The 21,120-nt window shown below is 39.4% G+C and overlaps 3 protein-coding genes across 5 annotated transcripts in view; 1 reads left to right on the forward strand and 2 right to left on the reverse strand.

Annotated features, from left to right (window-relative positions):
- LOC144643749 (uncharacterized) overlaps positions 1–10,832 on the reverse strand; it is a 50,857-nt gene extending 40,025 nt beyond the window's left edge. The window contains exons 1-7 of one of the 2 annotated variants that reach the window (XM_078503087.1): positions 10,719–10,832; positions 5,143–5,184; positions 4,221–4,448; positions 3,166–3,240; positions 1,960–2,145; positions 981–1,302; positions 3–383 (exon numbers count right to left, since the gene is read on the reverse strand). In XM_078503087.1, coding sequence (XP_078359213.1) covers positions 3–383; positions 981–1,302; positions 1,960–2,145; positions 3,166–3,240; positions 4,221–4,448; positions 5,143–5,184; positions 10,719–10,739 — 1,255 coding nt within the window. In that variant the 5' untranslated portion in view covers positions 10,740–10,832. The remainder of the gene's footprint in view (positions 1–2; positions 384–980; positions 1,303–1,959; positions 2,146–3,165; positions 3,241–4,220; positions 4,449–5,142; positions 5,185–10,718) is intronic. The other variant, XM_078503088.1, reaches the window with a different exon arrangement.
- On the forward strand, positions 6,537–7,247 carry LOC144638330 (uncharacterized protein KIAA1958-like). The gene has a single exon (XM_078497564.1). The coding sequence runs from the start codon at positions 6,537–6,539 to the stop codon at positions 7,245–7,247; it is 711 nt and encodes a 236-aa protein (XP_078353690.1).
- A 1,921-nt stretch (positions 10,833–12,753) lies between the features above and the next one.
- The window catches only part of LOC144643752 (carnitine O-palmitoyltransferase 1, liver isoform-like), a 28,525-nt gene continuing 20,158 nt past the window's right edge, over positions 12,754–21,120 (reverse strand). For both annotated transcript variants that reach the window (XM_078503090.1, XM_078503089.1), the window contains 14 exons: positions 20,725–20,750; positions 20,515–20,580; positions 20,027–20,111; positions 19,547–19,634; positions 19,148–19,178; positions 18,664–18,709; positions 18,090–18,142; positions 17,631–17,712; positions 17,339–17,417; positions 17,027–17,100; positions 16,908–16,943; positions 16,015–16,092; positions 15,409–15,501; positions 12,754–14,943 (listed from right to left, as the gene is read on the reverse strand). In XM_078503090.1, the coding sequence (XP_078359216.1) occupies positions 14,878–14,943; positions 15,409–15,501; positions 16,015–16,092; positions 16,908–16,943; positions 17,027–17,100; positions 17,339–17,417; positions 17,631–17,712; positions 18,090–18,142; positions 18,664–18,709; positions 19,148–19,178; positions 19,547–19,634; positions 20,027–20,111; positions 20,515–20,580; positions 20,725–20,750 (903 nt within the window). In that variant the 3' untranslated portion in view covers positions 12,754–14,877. The remainder of the gene's footprint in view (positions 14,944–15,408; positions 15,502–16,014; positions 16,093–16,907; positions 16,944–17,026; positions 17,101–17,338; positions 17,418–17,630; positions 17,713–18,089; positions 18,143–18,663; positions 18,710–19,147; positions 19,179–19,546; positions 19,635–20,026; positions 20,112–20,514; positions 20,581–20,724; positions 20,751–21,120) is intronic.

Raw genomic sequence — 21,120 nt, forward strand, 5'->3', positions numbered from 1 at the left:
ACCTGCCACACCATGCAGATATTCAATTACAAGCGACAAGCAATCTTTTCCTGAATCAAAGTCAAGAAGCGACTCCACAAAAGGCTGGAACCAGGCCAGTGCAGTTTTACAAAATCCCCTAGAGTACTTTGTATCAGATAAGCATGAAAGTCTGTCAAGTGTCTCTGTCTGTGAGTCCCCGAGCTCTTCTTGGCTGAATGTCTCTTCATTCTCATTGTCAGATTGCCACTGTTTGACGGCGTTACGGAAGAAACAGTTTACAGTCATGATTTTAAACAGTTGCTCAGGTTGATAATTAAACGCTGGAATCTGCCACATTCTATCTCCAAGTCTCTCGAGCAAGACTACAAAGCACTGCAACATTGGCCAAAAAGCTCCCGGTTCTGTAGATGGAAAGCATTTTAGATTAACGGGTGAATGAGTAAAAAATAGACTGAAATATGTGAACTTTTGATGTATACAATATATTCATAGAAATTGCACAAACAACAATTATATAAAAACATCAAACATCACAGCTGCCTTCGGATAGAAAAGTAAAACAATAATAAACGAGAAATGGATTCTGGCGGTTACTGAGAATTACGAAAATTAGGATCTTTTTATATGCCTCAGAAAATCGGTACCTGTGACAAGATGGCTAGGACGAATTTACAATTCAACTGCAAATCACTCAGACCAAAAGAGACATAAGATTGAAGATCCTTATAATTTGCAAAAACGTTTTTAGAGAATTTTTCAAAATGACAAGACCCTGTGTTAAGACAGTCACAAATTTGCCGAAAGTTCGAATGAGGCATATGAGACAAACAAACTTACTACCTCGCAAAGAACATGAGCTCGAGTCAAAGGAATGTGTCTCTTACATGTAATTGGATTTAGAAACTGAATTGGAAAGCAGTTACTCCATAAAATCGTCGATCGTAAGATTGATCGATAAACGCTCTAATGACAAAGTCGTAACCCGATAATAAAAATACCTTTCATATTTTCTTCATCTTGTATAGGCGACACAATTGAACACAATAACTGTCTGTGTCCAGTGGAGCTCATAAAGCGCGACTGTACTGTTGCCGCATCCATTTGGCGCAATAGCACAAACAAGCCAAGCCAGTACTCTCTTATGCTCAGCGGTTTGAACAGATGAGGAGGTAGGGTTCCATCCATAACATAGTCACAGTCCTCAAACAGATTGAACTCCACAACATCAATCATCCATTTGATCACCTCTTCCAAGGCGTCATAATCATCTGAATTGATTAGGCCCTGGCTCCTTACAGTTCTAACTGCCCAACCACGTACCTGGAGGAAACATTCATGAAAATTAATTTACGCTCTAGCCAAGGACCATGTACCATAAATCCTCTACAGTATCTCGTTCTTGTCCTAGCTCTGAGTCGTCAACATTTTCTCCCAATCCTGCTTCATAACTGAATACAGGCAATTTCAGTTACAATGTTTTTATTTCTGTTCTTTTGGACAATGATCAGGGGCACCCAACAAACCGTTTCGGTGAATATCTGTTCGGAAGACCCAACATCGCCTGCGATTTTTTTGTTAAGAAATGTGATGAAAAACTGGAGATTTCTTTAACTTAAACTTTCGTGACATGGGAAAAGTAATGCCTGTTGTTTTCGGAGAGAGAAAAATGTCGTTAAGGAAACAAAAAAAGGCCAGCTACGATTTTCGAGAAGGCATAAGCGGCTCGTAAATTCGGGTGTTAATATTTCGTTCCCTAAAAATAATAAAGTTTGAAAGTATAGCTTGCGTATCCGAAAAGATACGCTTTTCTCAGCGTTTAAAGATAAGATACAAAAAGATACCCTTTTCTTAGCGTTTAAAGATAATCACACAAAAAGGCCACTTACAATGTGAAAACGCTGTTCCGACACCTATAGTAAATATTTCTCGTTGGGTGCCCCTGAATGATATAATAATGCAGTTCTATTAAAAATTTACCTCTTTATTAGGGTGGACCAACAGTAAGTATGTGCCAGGTAACTTTTCTTCCACGGTTAGTAGACAGTCGGATTGGTTAAAAGCTATAAGTCCTCTTTTAAACATGTCTGCCAGGCGCTTATCATGCAGAAGATAAGGGAATCTTAAGATTTCCAGGAGGGGAACTTGGAGGTTGGTGGCAACATCCTTTAAAGAATAAAAAATCTGTTAGCCTCAAGTACATGTAAAATTGTACTAAAAACTTGGGTTAATAACTTAACGGAAAAAATTCTGAACAAGCATCCAACAGATTGCACACAATTCCAAAATTTAAGATGCAAAAGCAAAAACGTACAGTAGGAACCTACTACCTCGAAATTAAGCCTGCTATCTCGCTGTCTCGAACTAAAATTTGTTTAACTTGGATTTGGTACTATTTTTGAGCAATTTACCTTACTGTCTCATCTCGAACTAGGCTATAACAAAACCTCTCGCAGCCTCAAACCGAACCCATTTCCCTTGAATTCTTATCCTACAGGCAATCTCAGACTGCTGCTTTGAATACTCAATTAACTAACATATGCATGTTTTTGTCAGTTTTCCTTGAGTGCTCGAGATTAAGTAGGAATCTACTATATTTGACAAAGTTGCACCTTTTATTAGATGAACGAGAAAAATTATTGCCGTAATATATAATGATAGTTTTGTAAAAGAAGACAGTTCTTTCACTTACTGTATTATGGCCCTTAAAAAATTGCTGCCTTCACAGGCTTTTAAAAGAGTCAATGCTCGACCTAATGAAAGCAGCCCAATTTGATAAGCTGTAAAGTCATGACCCCATGACATATATCTTATTTTCTCTTGCATATATGTAAGGCCAAGTCGAACAGTACAATCGAACCACAAGCACCGATCGGTGGATATTCTGTTTTGGCTTTTGTTTTGCCTTTTTTTTTTTAGGCAGCGAACACGATCGGCTGGTTTTCAGTATATGCAGTATATGGCAATGAATGTATGAACTTTGATTCCCACTCCTGCTATCTCGAGCACTGTTTCCTTCAATATGTTTGAGATTGCACTTTATGGCATATGGTCTCCAAGGTGGATAAACTCGTCAATAATTCGTCAGTTTACGCATTTTCGTGTAGACAGGCCCAAACGCATGCGCATACTTACATGGAGTTTATGAGGTTTCCAAGTTACCTAAATTTTCTCAAAAATTCTCACCTTTTGGTGAACATCTTTCTCTAAGGCATTTGTTATTGTCTGCGCTAGCCTGTCAATATCCACCAGCTGCAAAACCTGAAGTGAGATACGACAGTATAATGGGTACAATATATGTTAAATTGTGTAAGGGTATGAAGATCAATTCTACTAGTCGGAATATTGGCAAGTTTTTAGAAACCTGTACTAGTTTATTTCCGTAGTACTTAACTGTAGTACAAGCACTGCGTTTCAATTTGTTTTATTTACACTTCGGACTCGACTGAATGACTTACAGTACATGCATTTTATGACCTAAGTGGCCCGGAATAGAAACAGTGCCTTAGTTTTTCGTGCGTCGTGTGGCCCTTGGCATTATTCAAAGGTTTAACTAAGGCCCCGTCCAAATTAATCTGGATAAATTTGAAAACGCATCTTTTTTCCCCCGGTTTGGCGAACCGTCTGCACAAAAACGTCTTTTCGGTCACCGAAAACGGAGCTTTCCGAAAACGGTATCCAGAGTGGAGAAATTTGAAAACGCCGGATAGGTGGTGTAGTGTGGACGCCTAAAACGGAGCTTTTCGAAAACGCTGACGTCAAATGGCCAGGTGATTTCTGTAAATAGCTCTGTACTTACGTTATAAATCTTAATACATTTCTTTCGCCGTTTTCTTCAGTGGGCAACGTGAAATCACAAATTCTGCGAATTTTCAACTTTTTATTTGGAATTGAAGCTGAGGATAGCTCTGATATCTATACACGAGCTGAAAGACCGATCTGGATTATCGCGTAAGGTGTTTTTTTGATCGACATTATCCATCACGTCGACAAAACCTTAATATCCCTAATATGAATTTAGTGCGGGCTGGAGTAATATACGCATGCTCTACCACTCATCTAGGGCTGATGCAACGTTTCGTTTTCAAATTTATCCGGATATAGTGGACGGTGAAATTATTGAAAACGATACGAAAACGATAATGTGAAAGGAAAACATTTTATCCGTTTTCGGGCCGAAAACTCCGTTTTCAACTTTATCCGGATTAGTGTGGTCGGGACCAAAAATGGAGTACTTATACCTGTTTATGTCCTGCCTTTTTAGCTCCTTTAGTCAATTCTTCCTGAAGCCTATGATACTCTTGAACACAGTCATAACAGTAGCAGAGATCTAACAATAAATCTGGGGGCCAGTCATCTAATGGCACATTGACATATTTTGGAAGCTGACTCTGCATAACATCAGGCGCAGAACACCATTCACAGGTCCTGTGACCTGTCGGCAAGTCAAGCCAACGGGAGCCTTTTTTCTAAAAAAAAAAACAATGCAAAGAAAACATTTTTTTTAAAACAATTTTCAATGCAATACTTATATGGCCAATTGCAAGTTGCTGATTCATCATAAAATCGAGATGTGCTTATGTTTCTCCCTGTCTCACCGACCCATACCCTGTAATAACAACATCAGCAGCATTTTGGGACAGAGAAAAGATATTGCATTGTACGTTTGTTACGACTATTGACGATTTTGTCCACTATAGAAAATGCTCAGTAGATCATCTTGAACAGGGGCACTAAGCAGGCTTTCGTTAAACAAATGCATAGCTCAAGCAATCTAGAGGTCCAGGATCATTCTCCTATGGGAAATTTAAAAATCCGGGTCTTTTTTTTTAAAAAAAATGACTGGAAGTGCATCTAAAACTTTCAAGCGTATAAAAAGCGTTCAATCTATTTTGACTAAACTTCTCGATACAAGAGGCTTTTAATAAATCTAAATCCAGAGCAGTAGCCAGATTTACGAAGCTCTCCTAAGTAAAGATGCACATGATACATCCTTAGTATTGTTTCAACAATGGGCTTTTTTCATTTGAACAATACTCACGATACATCTCAACTAGGAGGGCTTCGCGAATCTAGCCCCAGAACTATGAATAACGCCTCAGTTCTTCTTGCTACAAAGGACTACTACAAACTATTTCAGGAAAACGCTAAAACAAAACCTACCGGTGTTAGATCCCGGTCTAAACGCTTTCCCGATCTCTTCCACTGTTGGAGCAAATTATATAGTACATAAAAACCTTTGCAAAACGAAGTAACAGAATTTACTTATGAATTCCTTCATAGAATCTTCGTAACTCAACAACTCAATAAGAAGTGGCGATATTAACACCCAGTGCCAAACGCCGATTCATTGAAACACACCTTTTCGGAATGCCCTGCAAAAGTATTACATTTTATCAAGACATTTCATCGTGGTTCAACGCATTGAACAAAACACAAATACATTTGTCCAATGAGCAATTTTTTAGGTTATTCCAGAATGGTAACCCTTCTTCTGTGCACCAAAGCCTACCCATGAACTGCTTGTCCTGCTCTCTCACAAAAAAATATTAATTTACTTGCAAAACTGCTACTATTTTTTTTATAACCAACTTAGAAATACAATAGAGAAGTGAGCTCCCGCGCGCGACGAAGACGCACGCGAGCGGAGCCCCATACCAAAAAGAACCCAAGAACCATGCTGAAAAATTTTGGTTGTCAGGTGATTGTCCGTATGTATGCCACTTGCGCTGCGCGTGCGCGAGCTGAGCCCTGAACATTAAAAAAATAAAGAAAGAGACTAGAGTAGAGTAAGGTAAAAAAGGAAATATACAAGAGAAATAAAAGAGGAAATAACCATTCGTTACCAGTATTTTCTTGTTTGCAATACGCGATAATTCGAGATCTAAAAGTTATTGTCATTATTTACAGGTCGACACGCAATCAAGAAATAAATAACTGTGGCTCTCTGCTTTTAGGCTTGGCTAAATCCGTATAATATATTTCCTTAGATCTCCACCTATGCGATGTGTTTTTTGCTAAGTTTCCTCTCGCTTTTGTTTTATTGTGTCTGTCTGTCTGTCTGTCTGTCTGTCCGTCTGTCTGTCTGTCTGTCTGTCCGTCTGTCTGTCTGTCTGTCTTTCTGTCTGTCTGTCTGTCTGCCTGCCTGTCGGTCGGTCGGTCAGTCGGTCTGTCTGTCTGGGTTCAGGTTTAAGTAAGCTTAGGGCCTCTTTACATGAGAGTTTTCGTCCCGGGATGACTTTCGTCGCGGGATGACTTTCGTCCCGGGATGAATTCATCTCGGTGTCTGGTCATTTTCTTGTTGCTGTTTACATGATGATACATGAGTTCTTATTTCATAGGTACTGAAATTTATCCACGAAAATCACGGTGAATAAAATTCGTACTGATTTTAAAGGAAGCCAATCAGGAGCACGAACGACAAAATTTCACTGTGAAAAAATATCGTTCGTCCAATCAGCAACGCGAACGACGAAATTTCACTGGTGATGAATGAACGTCCTGAAGGAAACGTCATCCGACAGCCGTTGCACACAAAAAAACGCGCGCTTTGAAAAATGGCCGAGGGAAGGTTTGCTTCTGTTTGCTCAGTTGAAGAATTCATTTTAGAACAAGAAAACAAAAACACCGCTCAAAAAACTGAACGAGATGTAAGATTGCTTGAAAGATTTTTAAAAACGAAGAACGAAGACAGAAAAATAGAAGATATTCCGGCTGTTGAGCTGAATGAATACATCAGCCAATTCATCATCTCCGTCCGCACCAAAGATGGCAATGAATACGAACCGACTTCTCTTCGAAGTTTAGTGGCTAGCTTCGAAAGACACCTGAAGAAAAAGAGCTATTCTGTAAGCACAATCAACGACTTGGTGTTTGAGAAAACCAGGAAAGTTCTTCAGTCCAAACAAAAACAGCTAAAGAAGCAAGGTAAAGGAAATAAACCCAAAGCGTCGGTAGCTTTGACAAGTGAAGAGTTGAAAATATTGTACGAGAAGGGTTTGCTCGGTATGTGTAGTCCCGAGGCACTTTTAAACACGCTCTGGCTAAACAATACTCTTCACTTCGGACTCCGTGGGTGCCAAGAACATCGTGTTATGTGCTGGGGAGATGTAAAGCTACAGAAAACGGCAAGCGGAGTCGAGTACTTGGAGTTCAATGAAAGACAAACAAAAACTAGAACGGGATCAGACTGCAGCGATGTCAGAACCGTACCGCCGAAAATGTTTGCGACCGACGGAACTGAAAGAGATCCTGTCGCGGTCTATTAATGTTTTGCCAGGAAGAGACCTGAGGAAATGAATCAAGATGATGCTCCCTTTTATTTGGCTGTAAACAACGGTTTGAAGACGGACTCGCTCGCAACAAAAGGCTGGTTCAAGTCCGGTGCTGTTGGCAAAAACAAACTCAATGGTTTAATGAAGACCATGGTTCAGAAAGCAGGAATTGAAAACGACAGGCTTCGAAATCACAGCGGTAGAAAGACAATGATCCAGACGCTAAGTGAACACGACATTCCACCTACGCAAATTGCACAACTATCTGGCCATAAGAATTTGAAGAGCATAGAAAATTACAGCACTGTTTCAACGAAGCAACAGATAGCACATGTCAAAAGTGCTAAACAGTGTGATGGCTGGTACCACAGCTTCGTCCTCTTCTGAAACAGCTTGTACGCCGTCCTCCGACTCTCAGAATGGTGGAAAGCAGCAGTCCATGGCACTATTCAGTGGCGCAGTTATTCAAGATGGCAATTTCTCCATCAACATTAACACTTTAAATCAGTCTCCGACGCTTTCTACAAATCCGTCAAGCCCCGAAGCGGTGCGATGGAAACGTCTAAGGCCTTTGGAACTGGATAGTGACTCTGATGATGAATAAATTGTGACTTATCTTCTTGACTTAACTTTGTTATTGGCATGGCTTCCTTTATTAATAGACATTTGACTTTACTGAAAAATTTTGAGTGTTGCAGATGTTTGATTTACTCAGTTGTTGAGCACTTGAATGGTTTTACAGTGTAATTTATTTGTGCAAATAAATTTATCTACTCAGTACTACACGGAAAAGAAAATCTCACTACCTATGAAATAAACACATAACAGCATGGAAAATGCTTTGTACGATTTTTATTCACTCGTTGATACGTATCAGAAAACTCACTCGTTCGCTGCGCTCACTCGTTCGTTTTCTGACACTACTCAACTCGTGAATAAATATCGTACGCGCGCATTTTCCATGAAGTAATCTCTATATCCCGGGATGAAACACCGGGATGAAATGTCATCCCGGGATGAAACGTGACGAAAAACCCCATGTAAACAGTCCTACCCGGGATGAAATGTAATGTTATGTAAGCACGGGCGAGATGAATTCAACTCGGGCGGGACGACTTATCCCGGGATGAACACGCTCATGTAAAATGAAATTTTTTTCATCCCGGGACGAAATCATCTCGGCTCTCATGTAAAGAGGCCCTTAGAAATATTAATATATTTTTACTGGAACTGATAAACCAGAAATCGGTATTTGCGATAAAAAATAACTAAAGCGTGACGCCTGAGCTGTCCCCTAAGGGACCATTCATTTTTTAGAAGGGGGGGGGAGGGCCGGATGAATCTTGGGGGGGGGGTCACTAATTTTTTACAGTGGCAAAAGGGGAGGGTCATCGTTATTTTTGTTTTTGAAAAGGGGGGGTCGCGTAGAAAAACACTGCATTTTAATCCAAATCAAAATCTTTTATTTTCAATAAATATTAAGTGATATAAAATGTGACAGGCCAAGCACGACTCCCGCTGGTTGCTAAATGTTAGCCTTCAGTCTGTTAGACGGATGATTTGATTAACGCTCTCTATTTGATTTGATTAACGCTTTCAGTGATGATCTTTATGCCATTGTGTTTGCTAGCTCTGTGGCATATTTTGTTAGGTTTATCGGCTCATGTTTGTTGAAAGATTCTTAAAAGCCTTTAAAGAAATGTTGTAGTCTATATTGTGTATCGGATCAGTGGATTTCTAACTGTCAACTCGTATTCTAAAGTGGCGGTTAGTTCGTAGGATAACGTTTCATTTCCACAGTTGCGAGGGTCTATAAAGATCCGAGTCTTTTGAAGGCTACTACAGTCTCTAAACATTGAGAGCAATGGTTTCTTTGAGTTGTTTTTAAGCTCCCCTTAGTTTGAGTTGTTGTGATTTGCGCTCTGGGAGCTATAAAAGACATAAAACTTTACCTCCATTATTGTTGATCTGTTTTGTTGCGTTACTTGCATCCACCAAATAAATTCTATGGCAGTTTGATTACTGCGTTTGAAGTCTCTAGTATGCCGCAACCATCTCTTCTGGCAAATGTTTTATCTAAAGCAAGACTCAAGTTTCGGTCCTTCAGTGGACCTCATCAGATGCTCCTATGTCAAAGTCTCATTGAATGATTTGAAATCAATCGATTTGCCGTATTTGTACTTGTCTGCAGGATCGAAAATTCTGGTTTTTAATTGGCTCACGTAAATGGACCAATTGTGTTAATGTAGTTTTGATTCGTGCCTAAGTGTGTTTGTTTATAAGGCTATTTTTCGCATTTTTGACCGTTAAAGGTCACTTCTGATGCTAAAGAGTGCGAGAGTAGTGTTCCACATAATGAAGAAGGGCTTCAATTCGTGTATATAGCACGGCGTACGTTTGACTGTAGCATAGATTTTTTTGCGATCAAAGATAATCTTGTGCAACACAGCGGAATGGAGCTCTGTCAAAAAAAGAGGTTTGATGTGAATTTTTTTTGAGGTGCATGTGTGTGTGTGTGTGTGTGGGGGGGGGGGGGGGTCGCAAAATTTAATATTGCACTTTAGGGGAGGGCCTTCCTTTTTTTACTCTACTATAGGGGAAGGGCCAAAAAGTTTCAACTGAATACACACAGGGATTCCTCCGGCCCTCCCCCCCTTCTAAAAAATGAATGGTCCCTAAAAAAAAGTTTTCCATGTAAACACAAGCTATCTTGACCCTAGAGCTAGGGTGACACTCAGACATGCTCAGACGGTGTTTACGCAGCCGGAAATCCATCTGCATTCGCTGGCTAGGGTTACCCGTCTAAACAATTATTCCATTGTAAGGGGATAATTATAACCGTTATTTAGCACTTTGTATCCAACGTGAATTCATGAAGAGTAAAAGAATTGTTTAACAAAAGTCTTTGTTTTGAAACCAACGTTTTCGAGTTTTCCAGAAGCTTATGTTTGAAGAACGCTTGACTGGTTCTTTGACCCTTTTTTAATTAAAAACCTAGCGACGCAAGCACAAGCGTAAGGATAAGAGCTCTTAGTTCAGCGTGAAAACGGCTTCGATACAAGCAAAAGCACAAGCGCAGTGCATTATGATGCTTGTGCTTGCGCTCAGGCACAAGCACAAGGGTTAAAATGTGTCCTTTTTGCGTGATTGCGCTTGTGCTTAATGCGTCGCTAGTGAAAACTGGGGTTAAATTAAGTTTTAAAATAGTTCAACTATCAAAGCTTACTTCAGTAAAGAACTCTCTTTTATAAGTAGTTTAAAACGCTCAATAGAAGTTCCCATGAATCTACGTTCTTCATAATTTACGAAGAACTAATTTTTTAAACCACATAACTGATTAGAAGCAGTTGTTGATTACCAGAGCGGTCACGCAACGTTTTGAAGCCTTATGCGTGCTTCCGCGCACGCTATGTTGTCTCCGTTTGCATATTTGACTTCATTTTACTAAACTGAGGTAAATCTTACCTGTCTGGCTACTGCAGCCATAATCGTAAGATTTCAATCCAACATCAAACTCTCAACCCTGTCAAAATGTCAAATTTTTCGATTGCATCGCACTTACTTCCTTCCACATCTATGATACCACATCACACCCAGTGTGTATAAATCACGTGATTCCGAGGAAGTTGACCGTGCCTGGGTCTGGGACTGGGAGGCGCTGGCGGAGGCGCTCTTTTCGCAGTTTAGCAGTGGATTTGGACATTACCCCATTCCATATACGCTCGATTTTTAATACCATGATTAAATTGAAACACAACCTTTCGGTTCATCCACTACAGCCGCTAAACATTTCAGTTCCTCTCCTAACCACACTGCTAACGACATACAATATTAATCCCCATTGAAAAAATCTTCTCCAACCGAGACTCAATCCGTAAGGCCAGGGAAGCTTTTTTAATTCTAAAAGGCAGAACACCTGAGCCCGATGGTCTAAACATTCGCGAAGAAACATATTAGTTTATTTACTTGTACTCTTTGATTGCCATTTTGTTAGCTTAGCGCATTTTATCTTTTTAATTCTACTGTCACGTATTTCCTTTATTTTAATAGTTTTACGTATTTCCGGTATTTCGCAAAATACCGCAATCACCACATATATAAAAAACCTTCCAATGTAAACTCCCATTGACCTGAAGAAGGCTGGTTTGGCCTGCCGAAATATAGTACAAAACAAAATCTATAATTCTACGCTGTATCGGTCTCTACTTTTAAATTCAGCATCTACTGGAGCCCAAATCAGCGGCTTCAAAGGACACTAGGAGGAACCGGGAACTTCGAAAAGGTAGACCCATTTTCCTGGTGGAGACGATCCGAATGGAAATTCGTGTTTCATTTACCGTCTTGCATCTTCTGCACCAGTGCATGCCTTAATGGCATGCCAAATATCGCGGTTCAACCAAAATGGTGGGGTTTTTCGGGGATACACATTCAAATGGAACACATTCTTCCCAAACGGAAATTCCCAACCACAATTTCCACAATTTTTGTGAATGGGGGATTTGCATTCTTGTGACATCAACACACTTCACTGGGCGAATATACACAATACTTATTGACAGTGATGACTTGATACTTCAGTTTACAGCGTTCTGAAATACTTTGAGCGCTCCCCTCCCTCCCCGGCAAAGTACTCCTAGCCGCTTAATGCTATAGAAACCGGGATAAGCTCCAGCCTGATGAGCCACTTGGCTCAACAGCAGGCTTTACCTTTTTACCTTCTTTGGAAAGCCTGCAGTGTTTCACTAGAAAATCGTTCAGCATTTCTTCGTTTGTTTTTTCATTTCTTCTAATATAAACTGAATTTACTTGCACCTTTTTGGCTACGAGTTGATATGAATTGATTTGCGTGTTTCCTGCCAGTTGCATCCATTCCTAACTTGTGAAAACACACCAAATCCGGGACCAAATGGGTGGTATAATAATGGTTAAGTGACATATGGAGATAATATATTCAATTGAAGTAGCAGAGACAGGAGAGTTTAGGAGGGGGTACACCTGAAGGCACTTCATCCGCCGATTAACTTGGGTTAGAGCGGCGAGTGGGGCGGCGCACACGCAGTGATGGCACCGGCACTCTCAGCAATGGAGACACCCGTACAGCCGCGCCGTCCCGCGCCTGCCGGCGGGAGGTGGTCACTGGACGTGCGGATGGCGGACTGGGGACGACACTCAATTGAAAACTGCTCTAAATTAGTAGACGGACACCAGACAGTCCCTCTGACAACCTGGGGTGCTCAGCGTCGGGTTCGACTGTCTGGTGGTGTTCCAATTTTCTTTAATTTTCTTTCCTCTTCAAAATTTTACTCAAATTCATGTTTACCCGCGCCTTAAACTGAGAAACTATTTGATTGGTGTTTGTTAAACCACCGCTGGCCAAAAGACCACCAACGGCCACACTACTACGCTCGATCACACCAAATAGCAACCACTTTGCTACGCAAATATACGACCCTAGTAGTTGCGTGACAACCGAAAAGTACAATAAACACAAACACAACAGTCACATCACTCAGTTTTAATACAGAAATATTTCACACTATTTAAGCTTCAAACTATGCACCTAAATTATGTGTTGTCAGTATATAGAATATCAAATTAGTGAATGATTTTGTAGTTCTCTGATAGTCTATATAATATCGGGATTTCTTCCCTATTCCTTGGTTAGCAAATCGCGCCAGAGCTTTTGACGTTATATTTCGAAACAAAAAAATCTACGCTTTTTGATTTGGCAATTCACTGGTTTGATAGACCGGCGTTTGATTAAACGTCGACAGCAATATGTGTTTGCGCTATAACCAATCAGAGCAAGCATGCAATCTATTTGACCAATCACATCCAATCAGGAGCAACGCAAAAACCAATCGCAATTTTCCCGCGCTTGGCATAGGTTACATGACTTTGATTCGAGCCCTGATTGGTTTACTACGATGTTTGCGTTTGTGACTGGGCAACTGAACGCGATAACTACAAATTCGGTTCACAACGACAAAAACAATTGTCCACCTTGGTACACTCGGTACCACGGTGAATAACTGTTTTGAGATTATTAATGAAAGAACTTTTCTTTATGATATTACTCCTTGTTTCAATTACGAAACCATTTATCGTCACAATGTTACAACCTTAAAACCCGGGGGGGGGGGGGGACTCGCATATGAAAGTGACGGGGATGCTCGTCGTCTCGCTTAGGGGTGTAAATTTTGGATATTTGGTCTCACTTAGGGTGTTCCGCGAAAAATGGGAATATTTTCAGCCAAAATGGTCTCACTTAGGGTGTTCCGGGAAAAATGGGAATATTTTTAGCTAAAATGGTCTCGTTTAGGGTTACACACGCAGAAATATACAAGTAACAATTCTATTCTTAGTTTTTTGGTATCTTTTAGGGGTCAAGAAAAGCTCGAGCCACACCTAGATTGGTCTCTTTTAGGGGTTCTTTTCAAAATTTCCGACGAGCATTCCCGTCCGTTTCATATAGGAGTCCCCCCCCCCCCCCGGCCCTTAAAACCATAGTGTAGCTATTCTGTATGACTTGAATATAAACATGAGACTAAAACACCATGCTATAAATACCACGTCAAGTTAAACCAGATTAAAATACGTTTGAAATATGTTATTACCGCCGTTCACGGAATCTCAACCTTAGCATGCACTAATTATCCTAGCTACGCAAGGTCAGCCATCAGTATTTACACGCAGCTCTCCTCCGCAGAGGCTCCCGAGGGACCCGTCGTTCATCGCGTGCCTCATGTTTCACTTTCCCCAATCTTGTACTCGAATAAAACAGAAGCCTCCACGGAGGAGAGTTTACAGGCAGTCTAATTCACCATGTCCAACTTGAAGTCAGAAGAGGTGTAAGCTAGATTAAATAAAACGCCTTATTGTATTGTTTACAGCATCGATGCTTTTGTACACGGGAAATACACATGTAAATAGTTTTCAAATAAAGCTGCGGCCTTAATACGACGTGTGTCACTTCCAAAAAAACATCACTCGACGCGGGTTTACACATGCTTAAATCCTACACACAATATTAAATTCCTAATTCTTACGCAAAAATATTAAATTCCTAATTCTTGACTCCTGCAAAAGGCTGTTTGAAATGAATACATCTTGCATTTTGCTCGCGTTATTGAAAATATATGCAACCTTTTATTTAAAGCCGCTAAATTTACTATAACAAATTCAATGTACCTGTATATCCTCTATAAAGGCCCCAGACCTGTTTAATATCGCCGTTGCTAAAAAATATAGGACACAATGCGGAAACAATATAGGCACAATGCGAGGGCATAATGATATATAAAGCAGGCAGTTTCAATTGTGGCCGTTTATGTTACATTTAAAAGTAACGAAATAATAATAATGAATTAATAATAAAAAGCGAAAGGTTTTCAGCTAGCTTTTTTCTCCTCAGAGTCAGATGTGGCATGATTTGATACTTTGCGGGGAGTGGGAAGGGGGGGGGGGGGGTAGACCTATTACAGGGTAAGAATACAAAGAGGCTGGTGACCGTATAGAGGATATAAGTCAGTATAGGGCTAGCTATTAAAATAGGTTAGTATTTATACAAAACTATCCGGAGGAATTGGTCTAAAACGTCGTTTCTTTGTGGTGCGGGAGTTGGTTAGTCAAACAAGTCCTTCATTTCTGCCATGCTTTCCTTGACAAGCTCCGAGAAACGTTTGGCATTCTAAACGAGAAGATAAAAAAGAAAAGCTTTACATCTGCAGTGATGAGGGACAGTTGAATAAAAAATGTAATGGCACAATACCCAGTGGTCGACTGTTGGCAAACTCGCAATTTGATTGGTTACAAAGGCAACATTGTTTCGTGCATTTTGACCAGAAAGTAGGAACCTAACCCGTCCCCAAGTAGAAGAAACATGCATAATCGCGGACCATGGAAAGCTGAGAGTTTCACCCCTTGCCGCTATATTGAACTCGTAGCTAAAGCGATCGGATGTCGTCTCGAGAATTAAATTAATCAGTTTATTAATATTTTATGTTTAATATATCAGCAACTGGATTAACAATTACACTGCTCGCTCAGTTTCTGTCGACTTCGTCCCTCACCAACTATCAGCAAACAGAAACCTCGAGCTCGCAGTCTGATCGTTAGATATTAACACGAACCGGCACAATACAAAAGTACTTACAGTCTTCTGAGATGAAACCTTGCATGTGATATGATAAAAGATGGTGTCTTCACCAGCAATGATGTACGATACTCCATAACCATCGTCAGCGACCTGGCAAGAAAAAAGAATCCCTCATGTATCATACTCTGTTAATTACCGCCGAGGTTCACGCAGGACGTGGAAACGAAATTGAAATTATGACAAAGAGGGTTAGAGAAACCATACGATTACTATAGCTTGTAAAAATTGTTGGCTATGTCGCATTCTAAATTGACTTATCTCCGTGTATATCCCAGGCGGGGCTGGAGGGGGAACTCCCTAGAGGGGGAGTAGACCATTACAGGAAGAGACCTATTCCCTGGAGGGGGAGCCTCCGCCTGAAAGGGGTACTACTCCATCCCCTACGGCTAAACACCACGACTTCATCTTACGTAACTCTTAGGCTGATACAGTTATATGCGACGGCTTTTCAATCAGGTGATTACATTATTTTGTTTCTTTCCAGGTCTTTCAGGCCAGCATTGGAGGCAAATGGTGTTACGAAATTAACAGAAATTAACTAAACCTGCCCGCATTTCCACTGCTAAATAAACACTCAATAAAACTGGGCTATGGTTATCTTACAGGTCCAAATCCTCCTCCAGCTGTTTTCAATCCTGGATTCTTGGAGTAGTCCGTTTTCTTGGTTTGCTGAGTAGCAGTCTGAAAAACGACAGAATACTAATTAAACGTCTCTCTTCACTTCAATTCCTATATCCATAAGACACAAAGTGATGGCATATACCACAGAAATCTGTGTGCTCTCTCTGATTGGTTGAGAGATATTACACAGATCCGTGTAGTGTGACGTCACCAGTAATCCCTCTCAGGGAATCAAGAAGTAAGGCTCGTGAAGGAAAACTTTTGTTTTCTCTGGCCAGTTTGTTCACAAGCGTTCGCGCGCTGTACAAGCTTTTGGCATACTTGTAGTACATTCATCAACAAAGATTAGCCAGGAAGGGAAGATTAAGGTTAACTGTTCACAAGTTAAAAACCCAAGAAAGCATCTTTTTTTTATTAATTTTTTGACATTTTAAGACAGCTGTTAAATTGCATTTTTTTACTTACTTTATATGGAATAAAATAAAATAAAATAAAATAAAAAAATAAAATAAAATAAAATAAAAAAAAAAAAAAAAAAAAAAAAAAAAAAAAAAAAAAAAAAAAAAAAAAAAAAAAAAAAAAAAAAAAAAAAAAAAAAAAAAAAAAAAAAAAAAAAAAAAAAAAAAAAAAAAAAAAAAAAAAAAAAAAAAAAAAAAAAAAAAAAAAAGGAAAGGAAGAATAGAATAGAATAGATAGAATAGAATAGAATAGAATAGAATAGAAAATTTATTTACGTGTCAATACCACATAGCTTGGGGCAATCCCAATTTGGGAACACAAAATACTAGAAACCTATCTGAGAAACATTAGCATGTCCAAATTAGTGCTGAGTACTTAGCTAACCACGCCTACATGAAGAAAGGTTTATGACATACTTGGCTTGTTGACAGTTTCCATGGTTCACTCAGAGCCTGTAAAAAGAGGAAAAGTTGGTTAGACTTATCAACAACAAGTGTCATCACTAATTAGAGCTCTTTCCAACGAAAACACAAACCTCTTTCAGAAAAGGTGAGTCTTCTTCCAGGTACCTGGACACCACATACAGGCCAAACAAATGACGATCAACACCTAAAATAAAAAACACCAATTCTTTGTAAATGGATCTTTGTTTTTCAGTACTGTTTCTAGCCTGAAACGCCACTTCTTTCGTTGACCATCAAACCAAACCACGGGGTTTGGGGATAAATGAACTGGGAGACGACTGACATTTCAGACTTATCTGTTTTTTTAATTTTCTACTTCACTGTCAAGAGAATGGCGCTAGATATTACTCGGAAGATGTTTACATTAACTGCAACTATTTTACCTTTTCCAGACATCGCCCTTCTAAATCCATCGACATGTTCTTCAACAGCCTTTCCAAGCAACTCTTTCCTCTCAGATTTCTATGAAAAAAGTAGAAAATATAACATAAGAACTTTTGAGGGTTTTCTTTTGTTCGAGGAAAAAATATCAAGGCCCCTAAAAGCAGGTTAAAATGCATGTAGACCCCTCCCGACAAGCCAAAACAGGGGTAGCAAGATAAAACTGGGCTACATAATGTGCTTCAATAACATTGGAGAATATTTACCAGGTGAAAAGGAAGGCGTGTTACATACCGTAGCAGAAGGGTTCACCATTGCTCTGACAAAAGCACAGGATTCAGTAGTACAAGGCCTGACTGTCTCTGTACGTCCCTCCCTGAAAAAAAAACAGGGATCAGTGAAATTTTATTTATTTTTTTTTTTTTTTTTTAGCTTTGCCTTATAACTTAAGGCAGGGTACCCCCAACAGCAGGGCCAATTATTTGGGCCCGAGATCTCTTTTTTTCCACAATACAAAACAAAATGGGAAAAAAACAAAACAACACCCGAAATTCTTTTTTTTTTTTTTTTTTTCCCCCCCCCGGGGGGGGCTTTTCAAAAAAAAAAATTTTTTTTTTTTGCGGGACAGAACCAAACCCCCCCCCACGAAATGGGTTAAGTCTCTAACTACACACGTGGTAGATTAAAAATAAAATCGACAGAAGCTACCGTAAAGCAAAGCAGAGGAAACAAAGGTGCAAAGTGGATAGTTACCTAAAAAGTCTGGTCATGGAGGATTCGTAAGTCAAACTGAAGGCTTGTTGGTCCTGAAAGTAAATATCAAAGTGACATGGCGTTATTAAAAGTCGTCGTTACTACCTTAAGATGCCTCGACAATACACTTTCCTTAACTGTATTTACGAATGGAAAACCCTTTTTAAATGTATATAGAAATCGTGTTGCCATATCCCCTTATGCTTTCACATTGAGCTTTACAATTTCTCATCGCAAACTTTGCCAGGACAGCTAACGCCACTTCTCTCTTCAGCAAGAGACAAATACTGAAAATCAAAAGATGCTATTTTTAATTACTATAAAATATTTGATTCTTTGTGGCGTCCGAATTTTAATTAAGCGCTGCCCTCAAATAAGCGCCGCCCTAATAAGCGCCGCACTTGAGGCGCGAAAAAGTTAATAAGCGCTGCGGCGCTTATTTGAGTAAATACGGTAACCTATTCCAGCTTCAATCAATTTGCACCCAAGAATACACCAGCTGTACCAGTTATTCAACTGAGATTTAAATACAAAATACAGCGAGCCATGAACTTCATATCCACTGATTACAAACCTTGAAGTAGGCCAGCTGAAGTCCCATCTGAATAAATGCATCTGGGCTGTAAGAAAGAATTTTTTACAAATGTTTTACTTCTTATTTACAAAAAAACAAAAAAACAAAAAAAAAAACAGAGACCTAGTTGCGTTAGGAAAAAAACTAAGTTTAAAAAATTGAACCTTGACAGATACACGAAAGGCGTCACACTGAGAAGAACTGTTGCATGACAGTACGTTTAAACTGAAAATTTGGGAACATACGCTGGGCAGATTTTTAAAGGTGCTAGACATCTACAGAATCACCATCCTACCCTGCCCCGGCACGACTCAAATGAATGATCACATACGGTCCACGCTCCCGGGGGACGAAACAGGGGGCGGAAATGGTTATTGCACATCACGCTGGCGTATATTGCTGAACTCAGCCTTGTTTCTGGCATACAACTTACTTGATAACTTTGGTTAAAGTAAGGATATAACAAAGGAATTTGTTTTATTACCTAATGCGGCATTTTTTTATGGCACCCTTCCCTAAAAGAAAATTACAGGATTCATAATAAGCAAAGACAATAATATTAGATATTTAAGTTGCACTAGAAATTATGCTACAGTTACACCCGTTTAGAGTTAAGCACTTATTCTTAAGCACTCCTGAAAAAGTACTACAACTTAACTTATTTCTCTTTTACATGGTGCAAACTAAGAAGACATTGTCTGACCTTACTATTACCTATTCTCTAAACCAAACACGTATCTTTTCTTTAAATTTTGTTGGAATTTTATATCCTGTTTCCTAATGATTCATGTTTATATTTATTCATTTGTTTTAAGTTTGAAAACACTTGAATTGTGCGATGTGTTACTTTACTGTAATATAATTTTATTAATAATAAACTTACCAAAAGCAGTGTGTGCTAAAACATGAAGGTCTAAATCATTGATCAGCAGTTCTGCGTTCTTCTGGCAAGACTCGATAATAGACACACACTGAGGGAACAATAAAAATAACAAAATTATTTTCAATAACAAATGATTCATCAACTTTCTTATAAAAGGTACAAAGATTTAAACAGGGCCTAAAAACTGGCACTGTATGACATCAGGAACATTTTCAGACCATGCTGACCTGGAAAGTCAAAGTGGCTCTCAGTCACGTTTAATGAGTAAAAATGCTTACAATGATATTTATGTAATGTAAGCAAAGGACTGTCCTTGAACAAGTTGCGATCTAACCTTGAGGTAGTGTTCAAGGGTGGGAATTATTCACATGGCAATGGATCAAATAAATTCAGACCTTCAAGGAGCAACTTGTTTGATTGTATGTGCACACAAAATAGTGCTACTTATACTAGGATGTGGCACTAGCTGTAATGTGATACCTTTTCAGGAATATCCCACTGGAGCCTTGTTGGTGCTGGTAGATTGAATTCTGGCTCGCCTTTGCAGTGACCATCTTCCTTATATCTAAAGACATTATTTGTAGTTAGTTGTGGGTTTGTCAACTTTGTTTTCATGAAAAATAGTGATGACGTCAAGTAAGAATGCCAACTTGTATATATGTATACATATACATATATACATATTGTATACATGTAGTCTAGCCCTGGGAAGGGGGGGGGGGTACACTCTGCATATTTTTGGGTGGGGGTGTGCTGCTGGGACTCTAAAACGCTTACCCTATAGCAGACCATGGTCAGCTGAATTTGCAGTCCTATACTAGACTAGACAGCGAAACTCCCTACCCTATCCCAGACTTGCTTTTTTGGAACTGTATCACTAATAGTGTTTTTAATAGAAAACAACCTGTCAACAACGTTTCTGCGACGATTTTATTTAAGTTTATTAAAGCCCCTTCCTAAAGCCTTACCCTAAAATCTCCATGTCATTTATTAACAATGTCTCTCCCAGATGAGAAACAATTGGGGCATCTGCCCTGCAAATGATAAAGAAGAAAATTTGTTTATTTAATGTGTTGTGCCAATTAATGATATTAAAATCCAAATACCATTTTATAAATTACACAATGTTAACTTTAAAAAGATACAAACTATCTGTAAGAATATTATTGTCCTCGTACCATGAGTGCTCAGCAGTGAGGCCAAACTGTAAAAAAGAAAAAGAAAAAAAAAGAGAAAATTAAAAGTTATAACAAGTTCTCACAAGAACATCAGTAATAGGTTATCACAGGGCCTTATCTTGTGTAAATTGTACACATTGATGACAAACAAATTGAGAGGGTTCATGAGATTACCTAGATATCTAGGCGTGGTTTTTGATGAACGCCTTAGTTGGGGCAGTCGTAAAGAAAATGATTTCTAAGGCAGGCAAGCGCGTAGGCATGCTAGGCCATCTTTGCAGTAATATGACCACTCACAGTGCCAATGTTGTACACATCTCGTTAATTACACCGATTCTAGAGTACTGCAATACTGTGTGGGGATGCTGCAATGAGGGAAATACCGGGTAGTCAGGC

Source organism: Oculina patagonica, chromosome 2 (genome assembly GCF_052425735.1).
Source record: "Oculina patagonica isolate OP01 chromosome 2, crgOcupat, whole genome shotgun sequence".
NCBI lineage: Eukaryota > Metazoa > Cnidaria > Anthozoa > Scleractinia > Oculinidae > Oculina > Oculina patagonica.

Excerpts from the sequence above, each read along its gene's own strand:
- LOC144638330 (XM_078497564.1), top strand. The coding sequence starts at position 6,537 with ATGGCCGAGGGAAGGTTTGCTTCTGTTTGCTCAGTTGAAGAATTCATT.